General features: G+C 35.5%; 1 protein-coding gene across 3 annotated transcripts in view; it reads right to left on the bottom strand.

The window, feature by feature from the left end:
* The window catches only part of MYO5C (myosin VC), a 36,663-nt gene that overhangs the window by 5,784 nt on the left and 7,106 nt on the right, over positions 1–23,773 (bottom strand). For 2 of the 3 annotated variants that reach the window (XM_075100342.1, XM_075100344.1), the window contains 30 exons: positions 22,904–22,985; positions 22,202–22,309; positions 21,550–21,656; positions 20,645–20,910; positions 20,126–20,207; positions 19,644–19,784; positions 19,088–19,213; positions 18,376–18,459; positions 17,326–17,460; positions 16,825–16,922; positions 15,268–15,354; positions 15,070–15,181; positions 13,933–14,144; positions 13,118–13,283; positions 12,574–12,720; positions 11,799–11,963; positions 11,480–11,573; positions 10,824–10,887; positions 9,515–9,695; positions 8,835–8,928; positions 7,922–7,985; positions 7,755–7,835; positions 7,191–7,371; positions 4,968–5,061; positions 4,115–4,166; positions 3,744–3,909; positions 3,399–3,486; positions 2,591–2,686; positions 1,477–1,631; positions 239–328 (listed from right to left, as the gene is read on the bottom strand). In XM_075100342.1, the coding sequence (XP_074956443.1) occupies positions 239–328; positions 1,477–1,631; positions 2,591–2,686; positions 3,399–3,486; positions 3,744–3,909; positions 4,115–4,166; positions 4,968–5,061; positions 7,191–7,371; positions 7,755–7,835; positions 7,922–7,985; positions 8,835–8,928; positions 9,515–9,695; positions 10,824–10,887; positions 11,480–11,573; positions 11,799–11,963; positions 12,574–12,720; positions 13,118–13,283; positions 13,933–14,144; positions 15,070–15,181; positions 15,268–15,354; positions 16,825–16,922; positions 17,326–17,460; positions 18,376–18,459; positions 19,088–19,213; positions 19,644–19,784; positions 20,126–20,207; positions 20,645–20,910; positions 21,550–21,656; positions 22,202–22,309; positions 22,904–22,985 (3,618 nt within the window). The remainder of the gene's footprint in view (positions 1–238; positions 329–1,476; positions 1,632–2,590; positions 2,687–3,398; positions 3,487–3,743; positions 3,910–4,114; positions 4,167–4,967; positions 5,062–7,190; positions 7,372–7,754; positions 7,836–7,921; positions 7,986–8,834; positions 8,929–9,514; positions 9,696–10,823; positions 10,888–11,479; positions 11,574–11,798; positions 11,964–12,573; positions 12,721–13,117; positions 13,284–13,932; positions 14,145–15,069; positions 15,182–15,267; positions 15,355–16,824; positions 16,923–17,325; positions 17,461–18,375; positions 18,460–19,087; positions 19,214–19,643; positions 19,785–20,125; positions 20,208–20,644; positions 20,911–21,549; positions 21,657–22,201; positions 22,310–22,903; positions 22,986–23,773) is intronic. The other variant, XM_075100343.1, reaches the window with a different exon arrangement.

Genomic DNA, 23,773 nt, shown 5'->3' with positions numbered 1-23,773 from the left:
CTTTAACCTACTTTAGCACTTCAATGTTTCCTTGATATCACCTGATCTGTTAGTTCTTTACTGTGTTATTATTTGTGTAAGACATAACACCACTGCAGAGCAACATGAATATCTAAATATCTGGAAGGAACAGTGGTGAGCTGGCGAATAATTATCAATCTAATTAAAATTAAAAAATAGTGATAATAAAGTGTGTCACAAGTAAAGTAATGGAATCATTTGATGACATCTTTCCTACCTCTTCCCCGCTGTACTGCTTCAAACAGTTAAGAAAATAATACGTATTGGAAAGCCAAAAGGACAACATCTCAAAGTCTTCTGAATGTTCCTGAAAATTGTAAGTAATGCAATCTTACAATGGTACCATCTCATGAAGTTAATTTAATAACTAAACTTAAGATCATTCCAGAATTGGTATCATAGAGCCCATATATAGCAGAAGGAGCACACAACATCTGTAAGATGATAGCTGAACAAATCATGCTGTGTTTTCAGACTAATACACATATAGCAAAGATCCCTCTTTTATGTGGTAAACACTGTTTAAATCTTCTTAAAGGACAGACTGGCTAAATAAGTCTGAACCAAACAGTTTTACACATTTCTATGTATAGTGTTGTAGTGTGCCGGAGGCCTTCCTGCAAAAAAGCCTGAACAATGCCTGTATACACAAATGAAACTGAACTACATATAAACACAATTCTAACTATGTGTAGGTACGTCTTATTTTTGTTAGATATGTTAGTGCAAGGTTTTCTAATGGATAAACTGTGGTATAAATTTGTTTGCGAACAAGCTATAGGCATTCTCTATACAACAAATTCAACTGCATAAAACATAGTCCATTCCCTGCCTGTGCTACAAAGCGTGGTGTTTTATTGCATTGTAAATCCAAAATAAAGCATTCACACAGCTGAATTTGTTATGTAGATGAGAGAACAGGCTAACAATTCTTGTTTATAAGTTCATAAACTGGCTGGCAACATAACTTTAATCCTTTGGGTACTAATAACTGCAGTACCAAATGACACATCAAAAAACAACATTACACTAGTAGAACAGCAGTGTAAAATCCTCTTAAAACTTCTGACACCTGCCTGCTGCCAAACATACTAATCTTCATTTCTGTCCATCCAACTTTTACTAGTGCTGAAAGCACCAGTGCAGTTCACCTAATTAGCTACTCATTGTAAAATGTAAAATACTTCAAATGATTTTGTCAACAAGATCTTCAGATAAAAACAATTTCTGTTACTGCATTATGTGCATTCTGTGTTCAGCACAGTAGACTCTTACATAGAGGCTTTACAGGGATACTCCTACAAACTTCAAAAAGTGTGTCACTAATGATTATTATTCTTTCATAGGCATACTAGCAAATAAAAGTGTGAGCATTCGCAGGTACTATGCATGCATCTTGTAAAGGTTACAATAAAAAAAATCAAAAAGTACAGTACAGCCAAACATAATTCCTACCTTAACAACTTTTTTGATACCATCAATGGTTACATTCATGAAAGATTTCAGCATGTCAGCATCATTCAGATAATCTGCATACCTCACACACATGAATAGGATGTGAGCTGGAAGCCCAGGTATCGTATTAACTACAACTCCATGGGGCTTTAAATCTGCATAAAGGAAAGTCAGCAGGTTTATTATATAAAAATTCAATTATTCAATGTATCATTCTGAAAAAGACAAGCAGTATGGGGTTTAATTCTTCAGTGACTTGTCAGTGACAAGTATCAGTCACTTGATAATTGAATTACTGATCGCTTGTTTCTGAAAACTTCTGTAACAGTACTGTTCACATAAGAGTACTAATTAAGTTTTCCAGAGTAATAGGATATGGTAGCAAATTCTAAGGTCAGCATGGGCTACACCAGACAGGACAAATTCAAAAAGCAATCTGCATTTAACCATCCACTGGAGGCCCCAGCAAATTCTGGCATTGCTTAATGACACATCTTTGTTCACAAACATATAAACATTTGCATGGCTGAAGCGGATGAGAGGAAAAGGAGGATGATGTTTCCAAGCAGTAGTTTATAATGGTTCTAATGTACACAGAAAATTTGTTGGGCTAATGCAAAAAGCTGGTTTGTCAGTAAGATCGATATTGTAAAATTACTCAGAGGAAGGAAAAAATTCCTCTACAAAAGAAACATGAAAGTACAGTTCCCTTCAGTGAAGAGAATAATATGGAAAGGACAGACAGGAGAGTAATCCATCACACACGGATATAAGCCCAATGACTTACAGACTTAGTAGATGACCAGGAAGAAAGTAAATTCAAGTCCCTGGAGTGCTCTTGAGATTTATAGCTTTATAAGTGAATAAATAATAAGAAAGATAATAGAGTCAGCATTATATAGAGTCAGACAAATTATTTTTATGCAGATAAAGCACATCTATATTTGAAATGACTGGCAGTAGAAAAAGAGCAATATAAAGACTCCAAGTCATATTGGTAGTAAAAGAGTGGGGGAAAAAGGCAACTTTGAACATAAGTGAAATAGTTTTTCTTGCAGTGTTCTACACTGAATATCATTGACTACTGATAAAATTCGAAGTGTTACTAAAATACCGAGGATCAGATTTTGAATGATCCTTTCTTCATCCTCTTTTTTGTACTCCATCATTCCAATGTACTCTTTGGACAATGTTGGCACATGAGCTTCAGCTGTCAAACACAAAAGCACTGTTACCTGCAGGTAAACAGCTAAGCTAACATTCATGTTAGAACAAACTATTGGAGAAATGCAGTTTCCTCTGTAACAAAGTATGGGCCCTGTTCACAATAACGTTCTTAGCTTACAGTTCCAAGTGTTATGAGTTAAGTAACATAATTAATGTTATTAGTTTCACTGGATTCAGTGGAATTTCTTGCACTAATAAGACAAACAGCAACAACATAGCTCAACATTAGTCACCTCTGCCCTGTTTTGAAGTGTATTACTTGCTATATAAGAGTTTTGTACAAAATAATTTCAAATCACGAACCACCCACTATTTGGAGGTCATGGGAGGAACGACTCATCTGATGCAAAACTAACATTCTGTTGGCTCAGAGACAGTTTGGGTGAGGGTGTGTATTAACTTTTATTGACAGAACCTGACGCCCCTAGCTTAATCTTTTATCATATAGTCTAGGTCCCACATGCATCTATTATTTAGCTGGGAAAAAAGTACAGGAAAGGGCTTTCATATAATTTCTGTTGATGGTTCCCTGGCACTTTTTTTCTGAGGTTTTAAAATTTCTAACCTCACCCCAAATCCTACCTTTTTCTTTTTTTTAAATATACTTTCTTTCAAACACACACTGAACATCCAAATTGGTATTTAAAAACAAACAAACAAAAAACCCCAACCAAAACTACATAACAATATCTTACTTTTTTCGATAGTCTTGGTAAGAGTTTTGATCTGATCCTCCAATTTTTTTATTATTCTGTCTTTCATGTCTAGTTTTTCTTCAAGATCCTGTAATAATCAAAGTCAGTGAGTTCAGAGCAACCACAATTAAAGAATGTCTTCCACTGCTACATGTTATTGCCCCAATCAAAGAGCTCTATGATGTGCTTTTACTTGTGTTTGGTGGAAGAAACATGAAATCTTCATATCTTTTCTCTCCCCCAGTGAACTGAGAAAACATCCTGCCCATACCATGAAGCCGTGATTTCTTTCTTTTTATCCTGCATTTCAGGCACAGTTTCTTAATGACAGTTTCATTTCCTCACCATATTTTCCACAGTAAGTCGAGTTGTTTCTTGCTTTATCTTGCTTTTTACTTCATCCTGGATTTCATCTTGCAACAAACCATTTCTCAGCCCCTCAATTTCTTGGGTTGTGACTTTCAGTCTCTCTCTTTCTTTTGTGTCTATCTCATTCTGTTCCTCATTTGTTCTAAGAATAGATAGATAGGAAGCTTTGTCTCTTATTCTTCTTTTGTTAAAGCATATTTGTATCATACTTGTCCACTACTTATTAACTGTACACAAGGCTGTAAGGCAAATCTTACATTGGATATGGTACTTTAAAGAGTTTAAGTGACTTTGTTACCCCAGCTCATAGCAATTACATTTATTACATTTAAAAAAAAAATATTTACCGTCTTTGTGTTCTATCCCCTTCTAGCTCGTAATGCAGCCGATTAGACATCTCTTTCATTTTTTCCATAATAATTAGCAACAAAACCCAAAACAAAAGAAAAACAACAAAATCACATTTGCTTACTGTTCTGTACTAGTATTTAGTAAATCTCTCACACTCATAATTTTGTTTCATCTAATGAAATTGAATGACATACCGGATAATGTATGACAGAAATACCTGACTACTCACACCACACAGAAGATTGTACGGGATAGGGAATTTTGACACTACTAACTTCTTGCATTTGACAGTAAAACTACTTGCAAATTTTTAATCAACTGTTTAGGAAGACACTACAGTTAGAGAGACTCAGAAACCTCAGCAAAGTATGCTTTCCTAAACTGAGAAGAACTTCCAAATAAGCAAATGAAGCAAGAACTTTTCCCTCTGTCTCCCACTCTGAATTTTTCAACACCCTCTGAAGTCCACCTCATAGAGTATGCCTTATGTTCCAAAACATCTTTCATTTTTTATTATTTCCAAAGGGCATACTCCATTACATACATTCTTAAGTGATCCCTACTGAATACACTTGCAGACATCCAAACCATAGAACTGAATTACCTGAAAAAGGTTAAAAAAAGAAAACATACACACACTTGCATATATTTTGTTCTTTAATAACAGAGATATAAACTACATCACACATTTTTTCATCATATTTCTTACATTTTACTAGCAAGAAATTAAGGAATAAGGCAATGAAATTATCATGTAATATTACTTCAACTTTTAAAAATTCAAATACAGGGAATTCATCATGTTCATCTTAAACAACTGTAAGACTAGGGACCATACTGGTACTTTACCTTTCAGCTTTACAGTTTGTTCATGAAGACGGTTTTCAAGATCTGATTTTTGATTTTCAAGTTCAGAAACTTGCTGTTTAAGATCTGGGATCACCTTTTAGAGAAAAAGGATATTTATGTATTTCAGCACCTTCCTTCTTATCAAATGTCTGCAACAGTTACTATGACACTGGAATACCTTTAACTGCAAATAGTCAAAGACGGGGGGGACACTGTGAGGGCACATGCTACCTGTTTGCCTAACTTGTTTAACTTTCCTGGAGGCATCTGCTACTGGCCACTCTTAAAAATGAAATAGTGAGCTAACTAAATGTTTGGACTGGCCCAGTAGTACCATTCTTCTGTTCTAGTTCAAGGGAAATTGCACAGTGGCTTTCATTTCCCTAGCTCAATAAACATTGGAAAAAAACTTATTATGTTACAAAATAATTTTTTAGAAATAACATTATAAGTAACTTCTCCTTAGATTTTCAATTTTAGTAACTTTGTTTTGAAAATATTTCTTTAGGTATTTTTCACTTAGCAGAAGAATAATATGGTATATACTATCTTCTGGAATAATAGCACTTCCTTGTATTAGATATGTTTTACACAGTACTAAATTATTAGACTCTTAAGCCTTGCCTGCAATTTGTTAGCAACTTGCTACGCTTAGTTGCCCTCTGGTGGGGAGAGCCTCAGAACTCCACAAATATGTCGCCACCATAAATCCCACAGGTATCTGGTTTTTCACTACCAAATCGTAGAACATGGCAACCTGAGACAGAAATAGCTTTAAAGAGGCTTCTGAGAAAAAGATGCTAATTTCTGTCCTCTGACAACAGAGGAAAAAAATGAAGTAATTAAATTCTGAACTTCCATGCCTCAGTACAATGAAAATTGAAGCTGGTTGCTGTAGGTTGACCCCATCTGGCCAGCAACCAAGCACCCACAGAGATGCTCACTCCTCCCCTACTCCCCACCCCAGCAGAACAGGGAAGAGAATAGGAAGAGCAGAAGCAAGAAAACATCTGGGTCAAGATAAAGCCAACATAAAGCCAAGATAAAGCCAAACACCCCCTTTCTTTTCCTCTACTTCTGTTTTTATAGCTGAGCATGACATTATATGGTAGGGGACATCCTTCTGGTCAGCTCAGGTCAGCTTTCAGGGCTGTGTGCCCTTCCAGCTTCTTGCCCACCCCCAGCTTAATTTGCTGAGGTGGGGCAGAGTAGGAAAAAGAGAAAGCCTTGACACTGTGCAAGCTCTGTTCAGCAACAGCCAAAACACTCTTGTGTTACCAATACTGTTCTACCCACAAATCCAAAATGCAGCATCATACAGATTGCTACAATGAAAGTTAACTCCATCACAGACAGACACAGTGCACTATTGTAATACTGACCAAAACAAAGTTATGGTATCACAAAACTGCTTTTCATTAAGTCTGAAACATTGAAAGTGTTCCATCAGAAAAATATATGACCTGATCAAAAAATAATTAAAAAAAAATAGTTATCGGACAAGAAGTTTAACTTACGTAGGTATTAAAAAAGATATGGTGAGCTAACTTCCTGGTCATTGCTAAACCTCTGATTCACTTTTTAGTTAAAATTCTGTGTAAATAAAAAACTTAAATATTTGTTTTTCCATGACTTCCAGTATAAAGCTATATATCTGTAGAAGTCATTATACCCCTCAGAAGTCCCTCGCATTGTTGCAAAACTGCAAAAAGCAGTCGTATGAGCTCAGCAATGGACATCCTAGCACCATTTTGAAGTTCAAAACATCTTTTATAAAATCTGAATATTCAGCCATATAAGCATACAAGGGTTCACACACATTCTAAAGACTCTCAGTGTCTCCCCAGCTATCAACAGCAGATGCTAAAGCCTGTGTCTGCACTACACACCAAGTCAGAGTTTGTGAAATGATATTTTGGCATTCTGTGATTAGAATCAAATATCAGTTAAGGTTTACGGAAGAGAAAAGGGAAGAAGCCTCTGTGAGGCTGCCCCAACAAGCCGTATACTTGGACAGTAAAGTTGGCTGCCTCCTAGCATCACTACCCCAGCATGCAGGAAAAAAGTCTGTATGGATGTGTAATCTTAGATGGCCCTATCTGTTTGAGCCTTGATATTTCAAGGACATGACCATAAGATCTTGAGGGCTTTGTGCCACAAATATATTTGGATTGTATTACTAAGTAACAAAACATACTTCGCCTTACTACACCTTGATCTTACCAGATTTTCTGAAGTTAGCCTGCTAACTTCAAGTCGAATACCATCATTTATGTCATTTTCCTCTCGAAATAGTTTTTGTAGATGATTAATATCTTGACTAAGATATTCAACTTTAAAGCTCAAACCTTCAATCTCCTTTTCATATATTTCTTTCTGAGACTGGAAATGACTTTCCAATACTCTGTTAAAAAAAAGGAGAAAGAACATGGCAGATGTAGTACGCCCTCAATGCAATGAGTCAAGTTTAATATAAAGTGAAAACAAAGTACAGTGGATAACATGCAGACATTCTGTTACATCATCTGCGCATTAAGGGAGTTGAAAGTAATGCATGATATACGAGAGGGAATACATTTCCCTAATGCATAAACACTTACCTCACTGACATAGTAGAAGTTGATTAAAGTGATTTTAAGCTGATCAGCCAGTTATATAACATAATGCTTGTTCATTTCTTAAACAGAGGTTCAGTATTGCACTATCAAATTAGTTACTCACTGATCTTTCTGTTTATTTTCTAGATCACAGCTGGGAGTTATGAAAATATTGAAGAACTGAACGGACCTTGTAGCTTTTTTCAAGCCCTCGTAAGCAAACCACAGTTCTCCATCCTCATTTAAATGTTCCAAGTCCTCCATAGAGAGTCTAGAATACAAGGCAGTATCATTAGTGTGCAGGTGAACAAAATGCATTTCTTAAGCTTTTTAAAAGAGACCTCAGAACAAAATTACCTGCTTCTTATATGTTCAAAATCATAACTTTCAAGAAGCTGTTTTGTAACTTCTGACATCTTTTCTGGAAAAAACAAAGTTTATTACATGAATAAGTTTCTCCACGTGTTTCAAATTAAGTTTGATTATAAAAATCAAGCCAGCTTCTTCCTAAATCTACAAGGTTCTTTCCAGGTACTCGGTAAATATATCTGATTTACTTCAAGAATATGATGAGGAACTTAGTTCTACTTCTGGACATGTAAGGTACACTATATAGGTATACCATGAATACTGTTTTTTTTTCTAAACACATCAAACTTTCAATGCAAAGTTACATCTTTCTGTTCTGAATCTGGAAAACTGCTAGAGTTGTATAGATGACTTGTCATCTAGTGCTAGGTTACTACATTAAATGCTGCAGATACAGGTTTTCTCTACAACATTGTCAGCATCAAACAAAGTGCACAATGGTAGTGCTTCTTATTAAGTACCTTTTCCCAAAGAGAACCCAAGTCAGCAAGTTATTTAAGCATATGTGACATTTATTGGACCTAAGGCTAAAGACAGGATGAATGAAAGCTAGATAACATATTGTTTCCATATTCTTGGGTCTCTACAAGCTACTTGTTAAATTCTAAGTGAAGTTTACATTATTAGTATTGATTTTTAACCACAAAGGAGAGGTGTTTGGAATCCAAGTTCCTTCAAAGGGGTACCCCAGATGTCAGTATTCAGTGATTACTTTATAAAACTAACCTGTTGGGTTTTTTTTTTTCCCCTTGCAAGTAAATGTATGAATAGAATGAAACCACTATGGGATGGTAAAGAGAACTGGGTTTTTGTCAAAACTAACATCAAAGAAATTGATTTAAACTGGCCTGGTTCACACTGTAGTTGGTAAATTCTATGAATTATCTAGTATGTAGCTTACCCCTCAATTCTCGCTTCTGTGACTGGGCCTGCTTTTCAACATCCAATTTTTGTGTCTGCAGCAGTTCAATTTCCTTTTGCAATTCAGGTATTTTCTAAATCAGACAAAATTTATAGACTGAGACAAGGAGTGAATGACAAGGGCTGAGTATCATTTAAATCCTAAATTATAATTAAGAGCAAGTTCATATGGTAAAAGGCTTAAAATGTGTTCTGTTTAAAGCATCTGGTTCTCAGGCATAAGAGCAGAACTGTAATGTGATGTAGTGAAAACATATATGTTTGTGTCATGGAATGCACTCAGAGAAAAACATGTGACTTTACACGAGAGTACGATTTTCAGGTTCAGTTTAACAACTATATTTATGAAAAATCCCCTAAGAAACTAAAACTTTCTTGGAAAAGTAAAGAAAAAAAGATCCACACATTTAAATGTATAAATATTCAGGCACAATTGCTTTTCAAAACATACTTATTTCTGCGAGCAGTAACTTACTTGTATTGTGCACTACATGAAAACAATGCACATAGTGGTGCATGAACTACAGCTTATTAACTACAACTTCTTCTAAAAATGCATTGGAGATAAAAAAACTAGTGAAGATAATCTATAAAAAAGCACCCACTTCCCTACTTGCTTTATCTAGCAAAGACTCCAAAATGAAATGTGTCATACTTTACCCGCGCTTGTTTTGTAAGTTGTCCTACTTCCATTTTCAAGCCATCTTGAATGACAATTTCTTGCTGAATTTGATGTTGTAGCTGAGTTTTTTCTTCTTTCAGAATCTTAATTTCTCCCTTGAGCAATTCAATCTCCTTTTCATAGTCCTGCTTCTGATTTTGGAAATTTTTCTCAAGTATCCTAAACAAGACAACAAAAAGGTGGTTTTACTTTCCTACATTCAGAAGCTGCTATCCGACATCCTCAGAATCAATCTACAAAATGGATGATAATGGGATGAGAATGTCCCTAGGCTTCCCGACATCTAATTCAAATATTTGGTCTGAATTCATAGCAAAACTGAGGTTTTTCCATTTAAAGGCTAATTCTCTAACTCTTTGAGAGTTAGCCTACTTGAGCAGCTTTCTGCTACATTTATGGCCACAGTGAGCACTGAGTAAGGACACAGCAACGGAAAGCCATGTGTCTTTCTCAGTAAAACACTGTAAGAAGCTTTCAATTTTCTACTAGTCCCCGCTGGAAGGAACTGGCTTCCAACATAATATAGCTCATGGGCAAAGCAGCAAAAATAGCAAAGAAGTCCTCTTAGTATAGTCTAAGTTATTTGCAGCCGAAATCAGATTGAGCCGAAACACCACACAGCTTCCAACCCTCAGGAACAGTGACTGATTGCACTCTTCACGCTTCAGAGAACAGCATTTATCTGGTATAAAATGTTCTCTGTCTCATACTGGAAGAGAGTTGCTGAGAAATAAACACCTGATCTGAGAAAAGCATGCTGCAAAGCATCAACCATTTATTGTTAAATAATAAGATTCTTCATACTTCAAATGAAATACCACAGGGGAAAAAAAATTTCCCCTATATTTTTAGCCAAATGTTCTTTACAAACACTGCTTTTGTCCAAGCCGAATCTTTCAATTCTGTCCTTTAATAGTCACTTCACAGGAATTCTGACTGGTATAGCCATTAGCTGCTTTTCCAGCCCTGACTGAATTCTGAGGATATCTCCAAATGAACCATTATGATCCGGCTTGCCTTTCAATTCTCAGAAGACACATGAAAAGACAGGAAACTGCAAAAGCAGTCTCAAGTCTACAATATAATTTCCTGCATGTGACTGACACACAAGCAAGCACATGCTTTTTCTCAACTGTACATGAAGTACTTCAGTACTAGCATTAATGTCCAAGAACACTGACAGATTCATAAGTGATGTGAACATTAAACATTTACAGCAGGAGAAAGAAAGGCAAGGAAAAAGAAAAATGAATGCTATTTCAAAGCCATAAGATTGAGATTCCATACATTCTCTGATTTTCTTCTTTTTGCACTTCACTGAAGAGTTGCTTCATGAGGTCATCCATTTTCTCTGTCAAAAAATATTTCAATATTTCAAAGACCGTAACGCAGTTATGTGCATTTATTAAAACAGTATGACCACAATGAGAAGTTTTGTTTCAATAATCAATCCTTAACATTTTTTAAGTCTGAAATTACCCTCTCAAGTGCCAAAAAATATCACAGCAAATTTTGCAAGTAATGCTGTAGAATACAAAGGTTCTGAAACACCAGAGTGTTATTCATCTAAGTATACCTGATCTCATGTGCTGCCTGTGACCTTTGAAATCAGATTCATAAAAGCTGTATATGAAAGGAACCAAGGACAAAGTGACACTTTGATGGATTGCATGCATATGAGACAGGAAAGACACTAGGAGGACAGCTTTTCCTACTGAAAGTATTAAATTAAATGCATTTGCACTACACATTCTAAGCAAGAGAAGCTTAGGAGCAACTTTAAATTTACTGTAAATTCAACATTTATATTGCTTTTTTTAGAACAGAAGTAATTTACCTTTGCTGAAAACCTGACTTTACAACTTTTCTCCACTTTTTTCCCCCAGTTTCCCCCACTATAACTCCTTTATAACTCCTTTAAAACCTTTTTTAGTTTTTAGTACCTTTCATTTCATCAGTTTTTTCTTGGAGCTTTATTTCTAAGGTCTCTTTCTGTTCTTGTAATTCTTTATTCTGATTCTCAAGTTTTAAGATTTTCTGTACACACAAAAAGTAAGAATAACATACAAATTACAAAGGAGGAAGAAACAGGTCACAGAAGGTCGTATGCTTTAACAAACATATATGGACTCCCTTCCTTCCCTGTCACCCCCACTAAAGTGGAGTTACTTAGTAACTCTCAAATCATCCATTTGATAAATCCAGTAACTGAAATAATTGTTTAAACTAAATAAAAGCACCCAGATGCCAATTAAAATTTACCTGTTCACTGTCCTCTTTAAATTTTTTCCCTTTCTCTTCATATGTTCTCTTTTGAGCAGTTAACTTTCCAAGATCTAATTCGAGTTTCTGAATTGTATCCATGTCATTCATATGAGTTGAAGCCAGATTGGTCAATCGTTCCAGCAAACCATGATTTTCTCTACTCTACAACAAGCAAGGCAGGTTAAAAGAAAACAGAAAACTGCACACTTGAAACTGTTTAATGGAATTTTGAAGGAAGCACCCGACCTGTTTCTGTTCACCATCCCATATCAGTCATGACTATTTAAAACAAAGATTGTTTACATCAATTAGATTAAAGCTGCCATCTTAAAGATGGTTTGGCTGGTATGGCTTTCAAAAAAAGCTGCAAAATAAACATAATATCAAATTCCCAAAGTTACTAAATATGTTGCACCAGAGCAGTATTCCACACATCATTCACCCTAATAAAAGTAACCCCATCCTGAGATTGAATAGACCACTTAAAAAATAGTAAAAAAAAAAAAAAAAAAAGTTAATCGCAGACTTTTCTCATTGGCACAACTAATCCAAAAATATAAGGAAACCCTGGATGATTCTTCCTGCCCTGGAGGTAGGAAGAATACTAGTGGTTTATAATAAAGGACCACATCCCTTACATATTCTCCTGTACTGTCAAGTAAAGTATGAATATTGTAATTCACATAAGACTCTAGTCAACATGAGAGCTCTGAATAAAACAGGTATGACAAAAAAATTAGTACAAAACATAAAACTGACTGGTATCCCTCACCTGTTCTTCTATCTTTTTCTGCAGTCGCTGAACTCTGTATGAAAGCTGGATATTCAATACAAACCGCCGAATATTCTGAAATCTGCGCCTGGCAAGCCATGCACGGGCATATTTCTGAAGGATCACTGCCTTATGTTCTTTGAGCACCTTTAAAATAAAATATTAACATCTCTCTGTAATTATCTACATCTCAATCAGCATCAATTACAACATTCTGTGAATCTCCATACACTGGTAATGACAATGTTTTTCATGGAAGTATCAAAATACTGAAATACCTGGACTGCAGACACATTTGAACCACTGTAGTAATGACACTAAATGATCTGCATCAAATATAAACCTGACAGAGTTCTTGGTAGCTCAGAGATTAGATCCAAGCTACTGTGTATCAGTATTTTTATAGTAACAATATAAAAATAAAATATAAGAGAGCCAGACATGCAAAAGGTAAATTATTAGAGATCATTGTCCTTGTCTCCATCTTTCTTATAGAGCAATACCTGTTTTCAGTTACTGAAATAAAATTTTTGATAGGCTGTACCTTCTGATATTTTTTTCGTGCTAGAAATCCTCTTGTATAAGCTTGAATAGTTACAGCAGCCACATGGATGAGCTGGCAAACTCTACGGACCAGGTAACCCCGACAGTATTTCTGAATAATTATAGCTGCCCATGTTTGCTTCAGAGTTCTTGCAGTTATAGCTTGCCTTAATTCAAAGGAAAATAAAGTTTACTTAGGTCATATTACATTTCTCATACTGTTCCCTCGGTCAGCCAAATCACACACACAGAAAAGAAGATACTGAAAACAGGCATCCACTATCTAAAACACACCTTTGTCTTCGAAGTGAAAGAGGGGGAATTATCCACAATCTCTGAAATCTGTTCCACAAGCAATTGCTCTGATGGTCTATTTCTGAAAATTCCAAAGCCTGCATAGAGCCATCTTCCTAGCAGTCTGCTCTGTGAGTGACTGGTGCAATTTCTCTGCTGCATAATTCCTCGTGATAATTTGTACACACTAATTTGTAGACCCTTGCTTTTCCTTTCTGCTACTGGATGTCTTCTCTAGCTCTGAAGCTAAGCATTAAGCCCAAGCCAACATCATTCGCTAAGGACTGAGCTCTCAGGAATCTGACAGACAACATTTGAAATCTGCTAGAGTCTTTTCCTCATATCAGCCCAATAACTTGGACATTTTCAAGTCCATAATTACAATTAAGAGGAAATAGAAATACAATCTGAATTGCTCTTTCATAAAAATGACACTTCCAAATTAGTGTTGGGCATCAGTTTGACCTTCTATATCCCTCCAGGCATGCCCTAATAGCAAATTTGTTTATCAGCCAAAAGTACCGTACAGTCCGCTGCCCCCGGAAATACTGCTGTATTATAATAGCTGCTTGTTTTATGTGAAGGAATTTCTTCCGCTGCAACCAGCCTCGAACACTCTTTTGGATCATGATGCATGCGTGTCTCAGTTTATCTGATCGCAGTTTTTCTAAGTAAGCAACCTGTCCTGCTCTGAAGAAAATTTTTGTTCTCCCAAACTGATATTGGTTACGATCCTGAAAAAGAAAACAATACGTATATTAAGTTTTTAGTTTATTATTGTAGACCAGACACTCTTCCTTTACAAATTGTCACTTCAGGCAAGCTCTTCTGAAATGACATGATCTTGCTAAATAAGAAAAACCTTTCTGCCTCCTTTGTAGATAGGAGTATATGGGGGGAACTCCACTTAGCAGAAAAGAACCAGAGAATTACATCCAAAAATCACACTCTAGTGATCTCACATTAAAAGGATGATTTGGAAAGCAACCTCTTCACCACCTCCTACAAGTCCGGTTCCTTGGGCTCAAAGCTATCTTTTGGTGCATGTCTGGCCTTGAATCAGCAAGCTATATGAGCAAAAACTCAGGGGGGAAGCTGCTTTTAAGCTCAGGCTCCCACCCTTGGCCTGTGCTGGAGCTATGTTGGCAAGTATGCCTATGTTTGGTCTTCGGCATCCCTGAGTCTGAACTCAGTCCTGACATGCTGCCTTGAATTGCTGGTTTGACTTGGACCAGGCTCATCACCACAGACTTGTCTAACAAATAGGAGCAATATGCAAAAAAGCAGATTTTTAGAACAGTTCTCCAGTATGCTGCATTCCACCATCAAAAGCCCTCACATATGTGTAAACTTCTAATACTTGACAAATGTATACCATTTACTGTTCACTGGTTTATATAGGCCGAATATCTTTCATTTCATAAATGAAGATACTAAGCATGGAGAGGTTAAATCATCTGTCTACAGCCACATTGTGACTGTGTCACAACACAAGGTTGTTCAACTCACAAGCCTATGTGCAACACACTAGATCAGGAAAGATAGTAATAATGTAAATACCTTTCCTATTTGAGGAGTGAGATACTACTCCTGGCAAAAGAGAGCTTTTATTAATAATAGATGCTTTAATACATAACGGGTCAGTGCATATGAACTAACCTGGATTAGCCGCTGCAAAACAATCTTGCAAATCTGCTTTTTATCATTTATGGAGAGTTCCTGCTGTGACATAAGAATGCTGTAACGGCTGAAAAACTCAATGTAAGTCCACCTGGAAAATTAGAAGTTAGCAAATGCAATTCATTTAAGAGACACCTAAGTATTTTTTGACATATGGAGACCCACTGCTATCCCTACCTGGATGGGTAGCTCTGTGCACTAATCCGAATTGTTTCCAAAACACCACATGCTCGCAGTTGCTGAGCCACTCTTTTTGAATCAAACCTAAGAAAGCAGAGTTATATTTCACATTTTTGCTGTGTTTGGCATGTTATAATAATTATAGCCATTCTACTAGCTGAATTTCTATTTCTGCCTGTAGGATGCAGGGCTCCCTACTTCTTATATGGTGTCTTGTTTTTTTAATATGTGATAGGGAGTATCTGGGTTTTCTTTTTCTGCCTCAGAACAAAAGGAAGACTATATTTATTTTTCTCTTCTAAAAAGTCCTGTTCCTTTTCAATATTAACTGTGAAAGCTCATATCAATAAGTGGCAAAGAATCATGCCTCCCGCAGCACAAAACATACACAGAAATAAATTCCTGCAGCAGTCTCTCTAGGTACTCTTTAGCACACTGCTTACTAATAAACCAGGATTTACACATGAGTATCTGGGTTCAAGATTATCAACACAAGGCATGGAAAGACCCTTTCCAATTCTGGACCAGAGCTGATGTGCCCACAGAACACTATGCTACAGTGTCAATCCAGTACTAGCTGAGAGAACCCTGTGGCTGACAGATGACTTTGTTCTTTCACAAACTTACGGTAAGTTCTTCTAGTCTAATTCAGACATGTTTTTATACTACCCAAGCTATTTTCTTCCTCATTGCTATTACACAAAATAATGAGGCGATAGTGAAACAGTGCCATTTGTAACATGTTTTGCATAGATAGATTTTGTCTGGCTTCAAGAAAGTAACTTAACACATTTTTAAAAACTAATTTAGAGTCAAAGTTTGCCTCTTCCCTCCTCCTCAGATATGAAAAAAGCTTTTATTTCATTTCTCATTACACTACCTTCCAGCTAAAAGCTGTATAACTGAAAATACATTCCACATACCTGCCCACAAACCAGACCAATAGCTGCATCAAGGTTAACTCCTATGTCTAGCTTGATAACCACTAACTGTAAGCAGGAATTACGCAACCTATCTCGCATATATGATTGTATTATAAGATTAAGATGATATAAAATTGTGGGAAGAAGACAAGGCTATGTGCAACACTGCTCACACCTTTTCTGACTTCTAAAGCTCTTCTAAATATTTCTGTGGACAAAAGGGAAGTTCACAAAGAAAATGGCAATGGCTTTTATTCCTTAAATATGAATTGGTGCTAATCCATACTGTAAAAGAGCAAACAGACCTAAACAAAATATCCACCAACTTAAATCAAAGGTGGACAGCCTTTTCCCTAAAATTGTTAATACAAAACCACTAATATCTGAGTCATTCTGAGTCAAAACATTTTAGGATAATGAAGAATTTTCAAGGTATCAATAACTATTACTGAATTATTCTATTTTTGTAAGAAGACTGTATATTTTACTTCAGCTATCTTGAAAGGAAGAATATGTTTTGTGTGGAAAGTTGTTCAACAATAAGAATTTAGCTTGCTGACATGTAGCTACTGTGAAATAGAATAACACTCTTTTAATTTTAAAGGTAATACAACACCACTAACATACTTACTCAAAAGGCAACTTCTCATCATTTGGCTTTATACATCGTACATAATGAGGGGTGGTTGCACTGAGTGTCACCATAAGTAAAGACAAAGAATTCCGGAACTGGAAAATAGACATAACAGTTTTGCTAATGAAACATTTACAGCTAAGGAAAAAGTAAATTCTTAGTTTTTCAATTCTTTGTTAGGTTTTGGCTGGACACTGGGAGATTTTCTTAGGGTTTAGACCTTAAATGCAGGAAATCTAACAGTCCTGCTGTACCTAACAGCAGGACTGGTATATATATATATATATATATATATATATATATATATAACACTCCTACGTATAAATCAAACACACCTAGTTATACCCAGACCTGGAGCACTGCACTGGGGCTGGCTCTTGCTGTACTAAAAAACGGATAGTCCATGAATAGTAACAGAATAGAGCACCACAGCCTCAGACAGCCCGGTACACTTCCCTGAAAGTACAAACATCACAGAATAGCACGTTTATGTAGTACCTTACTGCCAACAGTCATACGGAGCTGTTTGTTAGGGGACTTGAGAACAGGTCTTGCAGATTTGATGTTTATAGTTGAACTGAAAGGTGAAATGGACACTGGATTGTCTTGAAAGAAATTTGCACAGAGACGAAACTAAAAGCGTGGTGAAAGAATCACAGTTAAATACTGTGTAACTATAATAACATTTAAATAAAAATTACATTTACTATAATGTAAAATGCAAACCCATCCATCTTAATGATTAGGTCAGGTATTGCAGGGCTTGGAACTGATCTTTAAGCCACAAACAACCAACAATTGAGAAAACAGCTGCAACAATTCTGAGTCTATTGTGAAACACTTAGACATTTCACAGACAAAACAAGTGTTAAGTAGGCCTGCAAAAGCTATTTCAATATGAGCAAACATAGACATAAATATAGAACACAGTTAAAAATAAGAACATTTAAGGTTATATTTTCAAAATATTTCATTTAAATTAAGAATATGTTTGGGGTTTTTTTCAGATTAAGCTAGCTTCTTAATAGTAATCCTGAAGCCTCAAAGCTGTAGACTTGAAAGGGACAAGGTCCTCAAGCAGATGGGAAGTGGCAGGCACGTATAAGACATCTGATGTTTTCCCTGCCCTGGTATTCTCTTAATCTCTTCTGAAGAACAAACAAAGGCAGCTGCTAATGATAAACTACCTATCAAAGGCACATGTAATGACTATTAAAAAAAAAAAAAAAGGTGAATTGTTCAGTTTCAAGGATTCCAAAATGCTCTTCAAGGGAGACATTAAAACAACAAAAACTACTAACATAACTAGCAAAATAAATACACATATATGAAAAAGTTGAATGCTGTGGTTTTCCATCTTGTATGTTGTTTTGACTTTAAAAAAAAAAAATCACACCTGTAGAATATTAATAAAAATTAAGACTAAACAAATTCATTCAACCTGTTAAAAAATGTTTTTATCAGAACAAATCTTTTAAAATCACATCTGAATGAACTCCAGAAAAATCAGGTATTTGGAAAATTAATCACTACTGATTGTTGACAAACCTTGCTCTCTTTCAAGATTTCAGTCAATACTTCATGTACTGTATCTCTGTTTTTTTCCAGAAATCCTTCACATTTGTATTCTACCTGTGCAAATGGGTGAAATCATTAACTTTTCAGCAAAACATGAACAGTCAGCAAAACAATGATTTTTACTCTCTAAGCTGTGGTGTCCAACAGCTCTTTATTAGTCTTAAACATGATGGCTGAAACTCTGCTTTTTCCAGTTTCATTATGGCAAACATAAATACACCCATACTGCAAATTCAGAGGCAGGACAAACTGTCAGAATCCACTATCAACTGCAATTCCCTTCTGCCTTCATCAGGCATTTCTTTCCTCCCTTCTTCATTATTTTATGATTTCAAATCAAAATACCAAAAAAGGAATACTACATTACTCAGTAAATAACTGAGACCAAAATGTGTACAAACTACAATCTTAACTATTTTATTTATACATTGTACTATCTTTCTGCCTCTTTAAGTTAATTATTTATTTTTATACTCTCAAATTCATTACCTTAAGCACTTCTTATGTTTAAATGGCATGTTATGGGCAGTATGACCAATAAATACACAGTACTATGTATTGAAGGTCAATTTTATGGAAGTTCCAATCAAGTATGGTTAGTATTTCCTCTGTTTACTAAGTTTGGTTTTTTTATGAATGAGCTACTGATAGAAACAGGGTGAAATAATACTGGGTTGTTTACCTTATCAGCAAAGTGTTGAATGATGAAAGATGTGTTTGACATCCTCGGCTTTTCAAAGAGTGCATTTTTATTGACAAAATTATTATATAACTTTTGAAGCCAGTTTTCATCTGTTCCATGAGGTAACTGTAAAAATAAAAAGGGTGATCTCTAACAAAATTCTGTTGGACTGTTAAAACCAGCAAAACCACCTACTATCAATAAATACTGTTTGAATAAAGCATCTTCAGTGAGTTATGAGGCCTGAGAACAAACTGGTTTTTGTCTTTTCAGACTAGCCAGTGGCTCTCTGTAGCAAATTATTTGAAGAAGGCAGGATGCATTAATCCACAGCCTCTAGGTAAGAATCTAGTTTTAGGTCTTAATTTTATAAAATAAAAATAGACTAAGTGGCTTACAATGAAAATTAACAAATAGAGGGCAAACATTAATGTTCCTTTTGTGAGGAAAAAGCTCTACTTCCCATTTAAAACGACAAAATATGGATTACAAGCTCAACTTGTAAAAATCTATAGAGTTTTTTAGGAGCTTATAAATAGAAGAATTTTTCAATTACCATGCACTCTTCATCCAGAAGTTCTAAAATTCCCATTTTAGCTTCAATAAGGTCAATGACAGGCTGGTTGTCATAGAAGTCTATTAAAGTCCATGGGATATCTTCTTTCATGTATTCTTCTTGTTCAAGTTTAAAGACATGCTAGATATGTGAAAGTTATGGGAATGTAAGGTTACAATCCAGGAAGAAAATAAATACATGCATGCGTGTGCATGCTTGTGATTGTATATATAAGACAGAAACAAAGAGTTATATATTTTGTAGTATACTACATGTCTGTCTTGTAAGAAAATAAACTCAGAAATTTTCATTTTTTTATATATGTGTGTGTGTATGTGCACTTATAGATATAAAAATAAAATTAGCCATTAACCCGAATATTCATTACTCAAATACATATAGCATTTGCTAATATCCATTATTGATAATCTCAAAACTGAAGCAAAATAAGATAAAGAACTGTAACAAATAAAAGAACATACCAGGTTAAATTGCTGCTGCAGTTTTTCATTAGCATAATTGATGCAAAATTGTTCAAAACTGTTCACATCAAATGTTTCAAAGCTGAAGCACATGTCAAATGAGAAAAAAAGAAATCCCTTGACATTTAAATACAAATGGTAATACCCTTGTAAGACTTTGAAGCTACCCCAATGTTTCTAAGAAAATTAAATAGCCATAAGACTAATGAAGATGCCAAGGCATTTCAAAACTTCCCTAGAAGTTAATGTTACCAGATAAACAGAGCTAAAAGATCCAGAAAGAAATCTATAAGTATCATATCAAAAGTTAAATTTAAACTTCATTCACCAAAAATACTAATATTTATAATTGCTAAATATTTCCACTATTCTGGATGCTAAAGAACTTACATGACTATGACCTTTTACTAAAAACAAACCCCTCCAAATTCATTAGCAGTACAAACTGAAAAGTGGCTCTTATCAACTCCAAAGAAAAGGCACAATTTAAAATAAATTTGTTTCCAGAGACACTCTTACCCATAAATGTCCAAAACACCTATAAAAGTATGTTGTTTGCCATGGAACTGCAAAGCGCAGTTAATACTTTCCACAATAAAGTCAAATACATGAGAATAGATCTTCTTTGCCAGAGCATCCCTTGCATTAACAGCCTGAGCTCTTGTCATTGGCTTTATTACAGTGTCTGAGGTAGTGATAATCTTTCGGTGGCACAACCATTGTGCCATTTTCTCACAGTTTAAATCCAGAAGTTCACAGAATATATTGAGATGTTTATCTTCCAGCTTTAAAGAAAATAAATAAATATTATTAGATTACATTTAATACTTTAACTGTTGTCTAGACAGTGAAATACTGGCACCACTGACATCAAACTATTACTTCTGTTTTTACACAGACAAGGGGCTCTGTTCACTTCTTCGTTTGGCAAAATATCAAGAAGAGCTAAAGCAAATCATACCAGATGGAGCTACTGGTATAGGACAGAAAAACTGAGACTGGATGAAATGCTTTGGTTTAAGACACTGAAAGAAAAAGTTACTTTAGTCTGTGTTTAGGTGTCCTTGCTTTTTAGACTTGCATAGTTTGCCGGAACACATTCTGAGTGGTTTTGACAATGCTCTGTTTCCTGTATCCTGCAGTTAGTCCCAAAAGGCTTTTCAAACAGCTGTGGATCAATTCGATGTGGGGTTTTCTTATCCACACTTTGTCTTTTGCTCAGACTTTCTGAACTTGGGTACAAAACAGGATTTGCCTGAACGCTTGCTGTAATTCTATACAGATGAAAATGGAGAAATCTCTCAAGTTTAATATCCTAGATTTAATGCTGTTCTGAGCCCCAGATATAAGAAAAACTATTGCTAAAGGATTTTGGCATAGAATATAAAAGAGAATTTTGGTATCTGAATGAGGTACTTCCTTACACTGATGGATGATCTTTCATCTCCAACAGCTGTTATTTCCACGTTGCCTAAGTGTAGGATTGCTGCCAGTATTTTAAAAACATCCATCTGAAAATTCCCCTTCAGACCTAAAAGAAAAAAATAATTCTTGATAATTTTAAATACTCAGAAAGGGTACAATTAATTAAAATAGCACAATGCTGGATTACTTGCTTTGCTGTGTAGCCAAGAATTGTATAGCATCTCTGCAGACTACTATGCAAAGCCTTGGCTCTGCCTACTTTCTGCCTGTCTGATCTGATGAGAGATTAAGCATAAATTCCTGTACCTCCCCAAGTGCCAGCTCAAGTCTGATTTGGCTTTCACATAAGCCATATGCGGGCAAAGAAGCTTCCAACTCCACTTCTGTCAGAGCACGTTAGCTTAAAGGCCAAGAAGAGTCCAGCCCTTAGTGATTTTGACCATTAACAATGAACACCAATTGTTAAAAGCCATTTGCTCTTGCTTAGTACTTTTACAACAGACTAACAGTGCAGTGGATAAGCTATGCAACGAATTATTTTAGTAGCTACTACTAATGTTTTGGACATTTCAGAAACAATCCACTTTTGACTCTTTCAGAAAAAAAACCCCAATTTTTAAATCTATTGAAAAGTTATCCCCAGGAATTTACCCAGTAAGGCAAATGTCTTCTTAGTCTCCACCATATTTGCTCTGTCATCAACTCCTTCTATTACTGTGCTGCCACCCATTCTTGTGTAGTTAAATTCTTCTGCGCTTCCTATAGATAAGAAGCAAAACTTGTAATGCTGGAAAAATCAGAACTAGGGATAGCCAACTGTTATAGACTATTGTAACACCAGAAAATTAAAGATGCTGTCAGATGACAGCTCTTCAGCAATGAGCTGGAGGTCCTCTTTCTGAGAGAAATCCATGTGCCTAAGTCAGTTAAGCTGACACAAAGAAGTATTAATACAATTCCTGGCTATCTTAATACTTGATCTAACAAACAGGAATGAAGACTGAGTAAACATATACCTAAGGTCTGCTTCTCCCAGGTGGCAATAAAACTTCTCCGTAGATAAATGAATCAAGCCCCTAAACTGTCATTATGGCATCTGTCACTACAGAAAGTATTAGGATGAGATTTTCAAAGACACTTAGGTACTTGATCATGCACTATTCAAGTTACTAAGGATTTGCTACCAAGTTCAATACAAGCAGGATTAATAGCTAAGTGACTTAAAAATGCAAGTCTCATTGTAACGCTGTGAGATTTACGCTATAAAGCACTTAACATCCTAGCATTTGAAAATCCAATCTTCAATATCCTGCATGGCAAAAATGAAGCGTAGGTAATTTTCTTGAGACCTACCCAATTTAAGATGCTTAAATTCAGGTTGCATAGCAGATGCACACAACTGATAAAATATATGGTAGTTTCTCTCATTCTCTGACTGTAAATTAAAGCAAAGAATACCGTTACAGAAACAAAAAAACCCAAACCAAACCCCAAACTGAAACAACAAACAAATAGAAAATAGTCAATATTCAACACTACTGTAAAGAGATAATGGTACTTGAAGGCTAAATTCTGCTGCAACATAGCTTGGCAAAGAAATTGCCTAATATTAAAAGGGCATATCGTAGACTTCAGCAAGAGCTTTGAAAGTGATAAATTCAGGTATACTTCATTTCCACTACCGACATGCTGAGTTCTTTCCCCAAGGCTGTTACTCCAATAATTTCTTCAGCATGAACAACCACCTACTAATAAGAACTGACAAATACTGTAATGAACAACTGTGTAGGAGTGCCAGCTGAAATGCTGCCCTGTGGTAACGCAGAAAACTATTTCCAAACCATCCTTCAAACAGCAGATATATAGAAGTATTTCTCATAGCACTTAGAAAGTTACAATACTACTAAAAAGCAAAACTTCGTAAAAAGCATTTTTACAAAATTAGATGCTTTCTTTAGAAGATTACCACAGTTATATTCTGATACTGTAATGAGTCACATGCAATAAGCCCCGGCCTTATAAATATTCAGCCACTTTGTTACTGAGATGCCCTCTGCCCTATATACACTGTTCCTTTCCAGATACAATGGGCACTATTGTGACTGAAAGTCATACATTTCTTAAATACTTCTTGCACTTATTTCAGGGAATTGTCCCTGTGATACCTCCTTCACTTAACATATGGAAGAACATGGAATAAATTAGTTTCTTATTACAAAAACC

The sequence above is a fragment of the Phalacrocorax aristotelis genome, chromosome 7 (assembly GCF_949628215.1).
Source record: "Phalacrocorax aristotelis chromosome 7, bGulAri2.1, whole genome shotgun sequence".
Classification (NCBI taxonomy): Eukaryota; Metazoa; Chordata; class Aves; order Suliformes; family Phalacrocoracidae; genus Phalacrocorax; species Phalacrocorax aristotelis.
The sequence above is the reverse complement of the archived record's forward strand: the minus strand, read 5'-3'. Positions and strand labels throughout refer to the sequence as shown.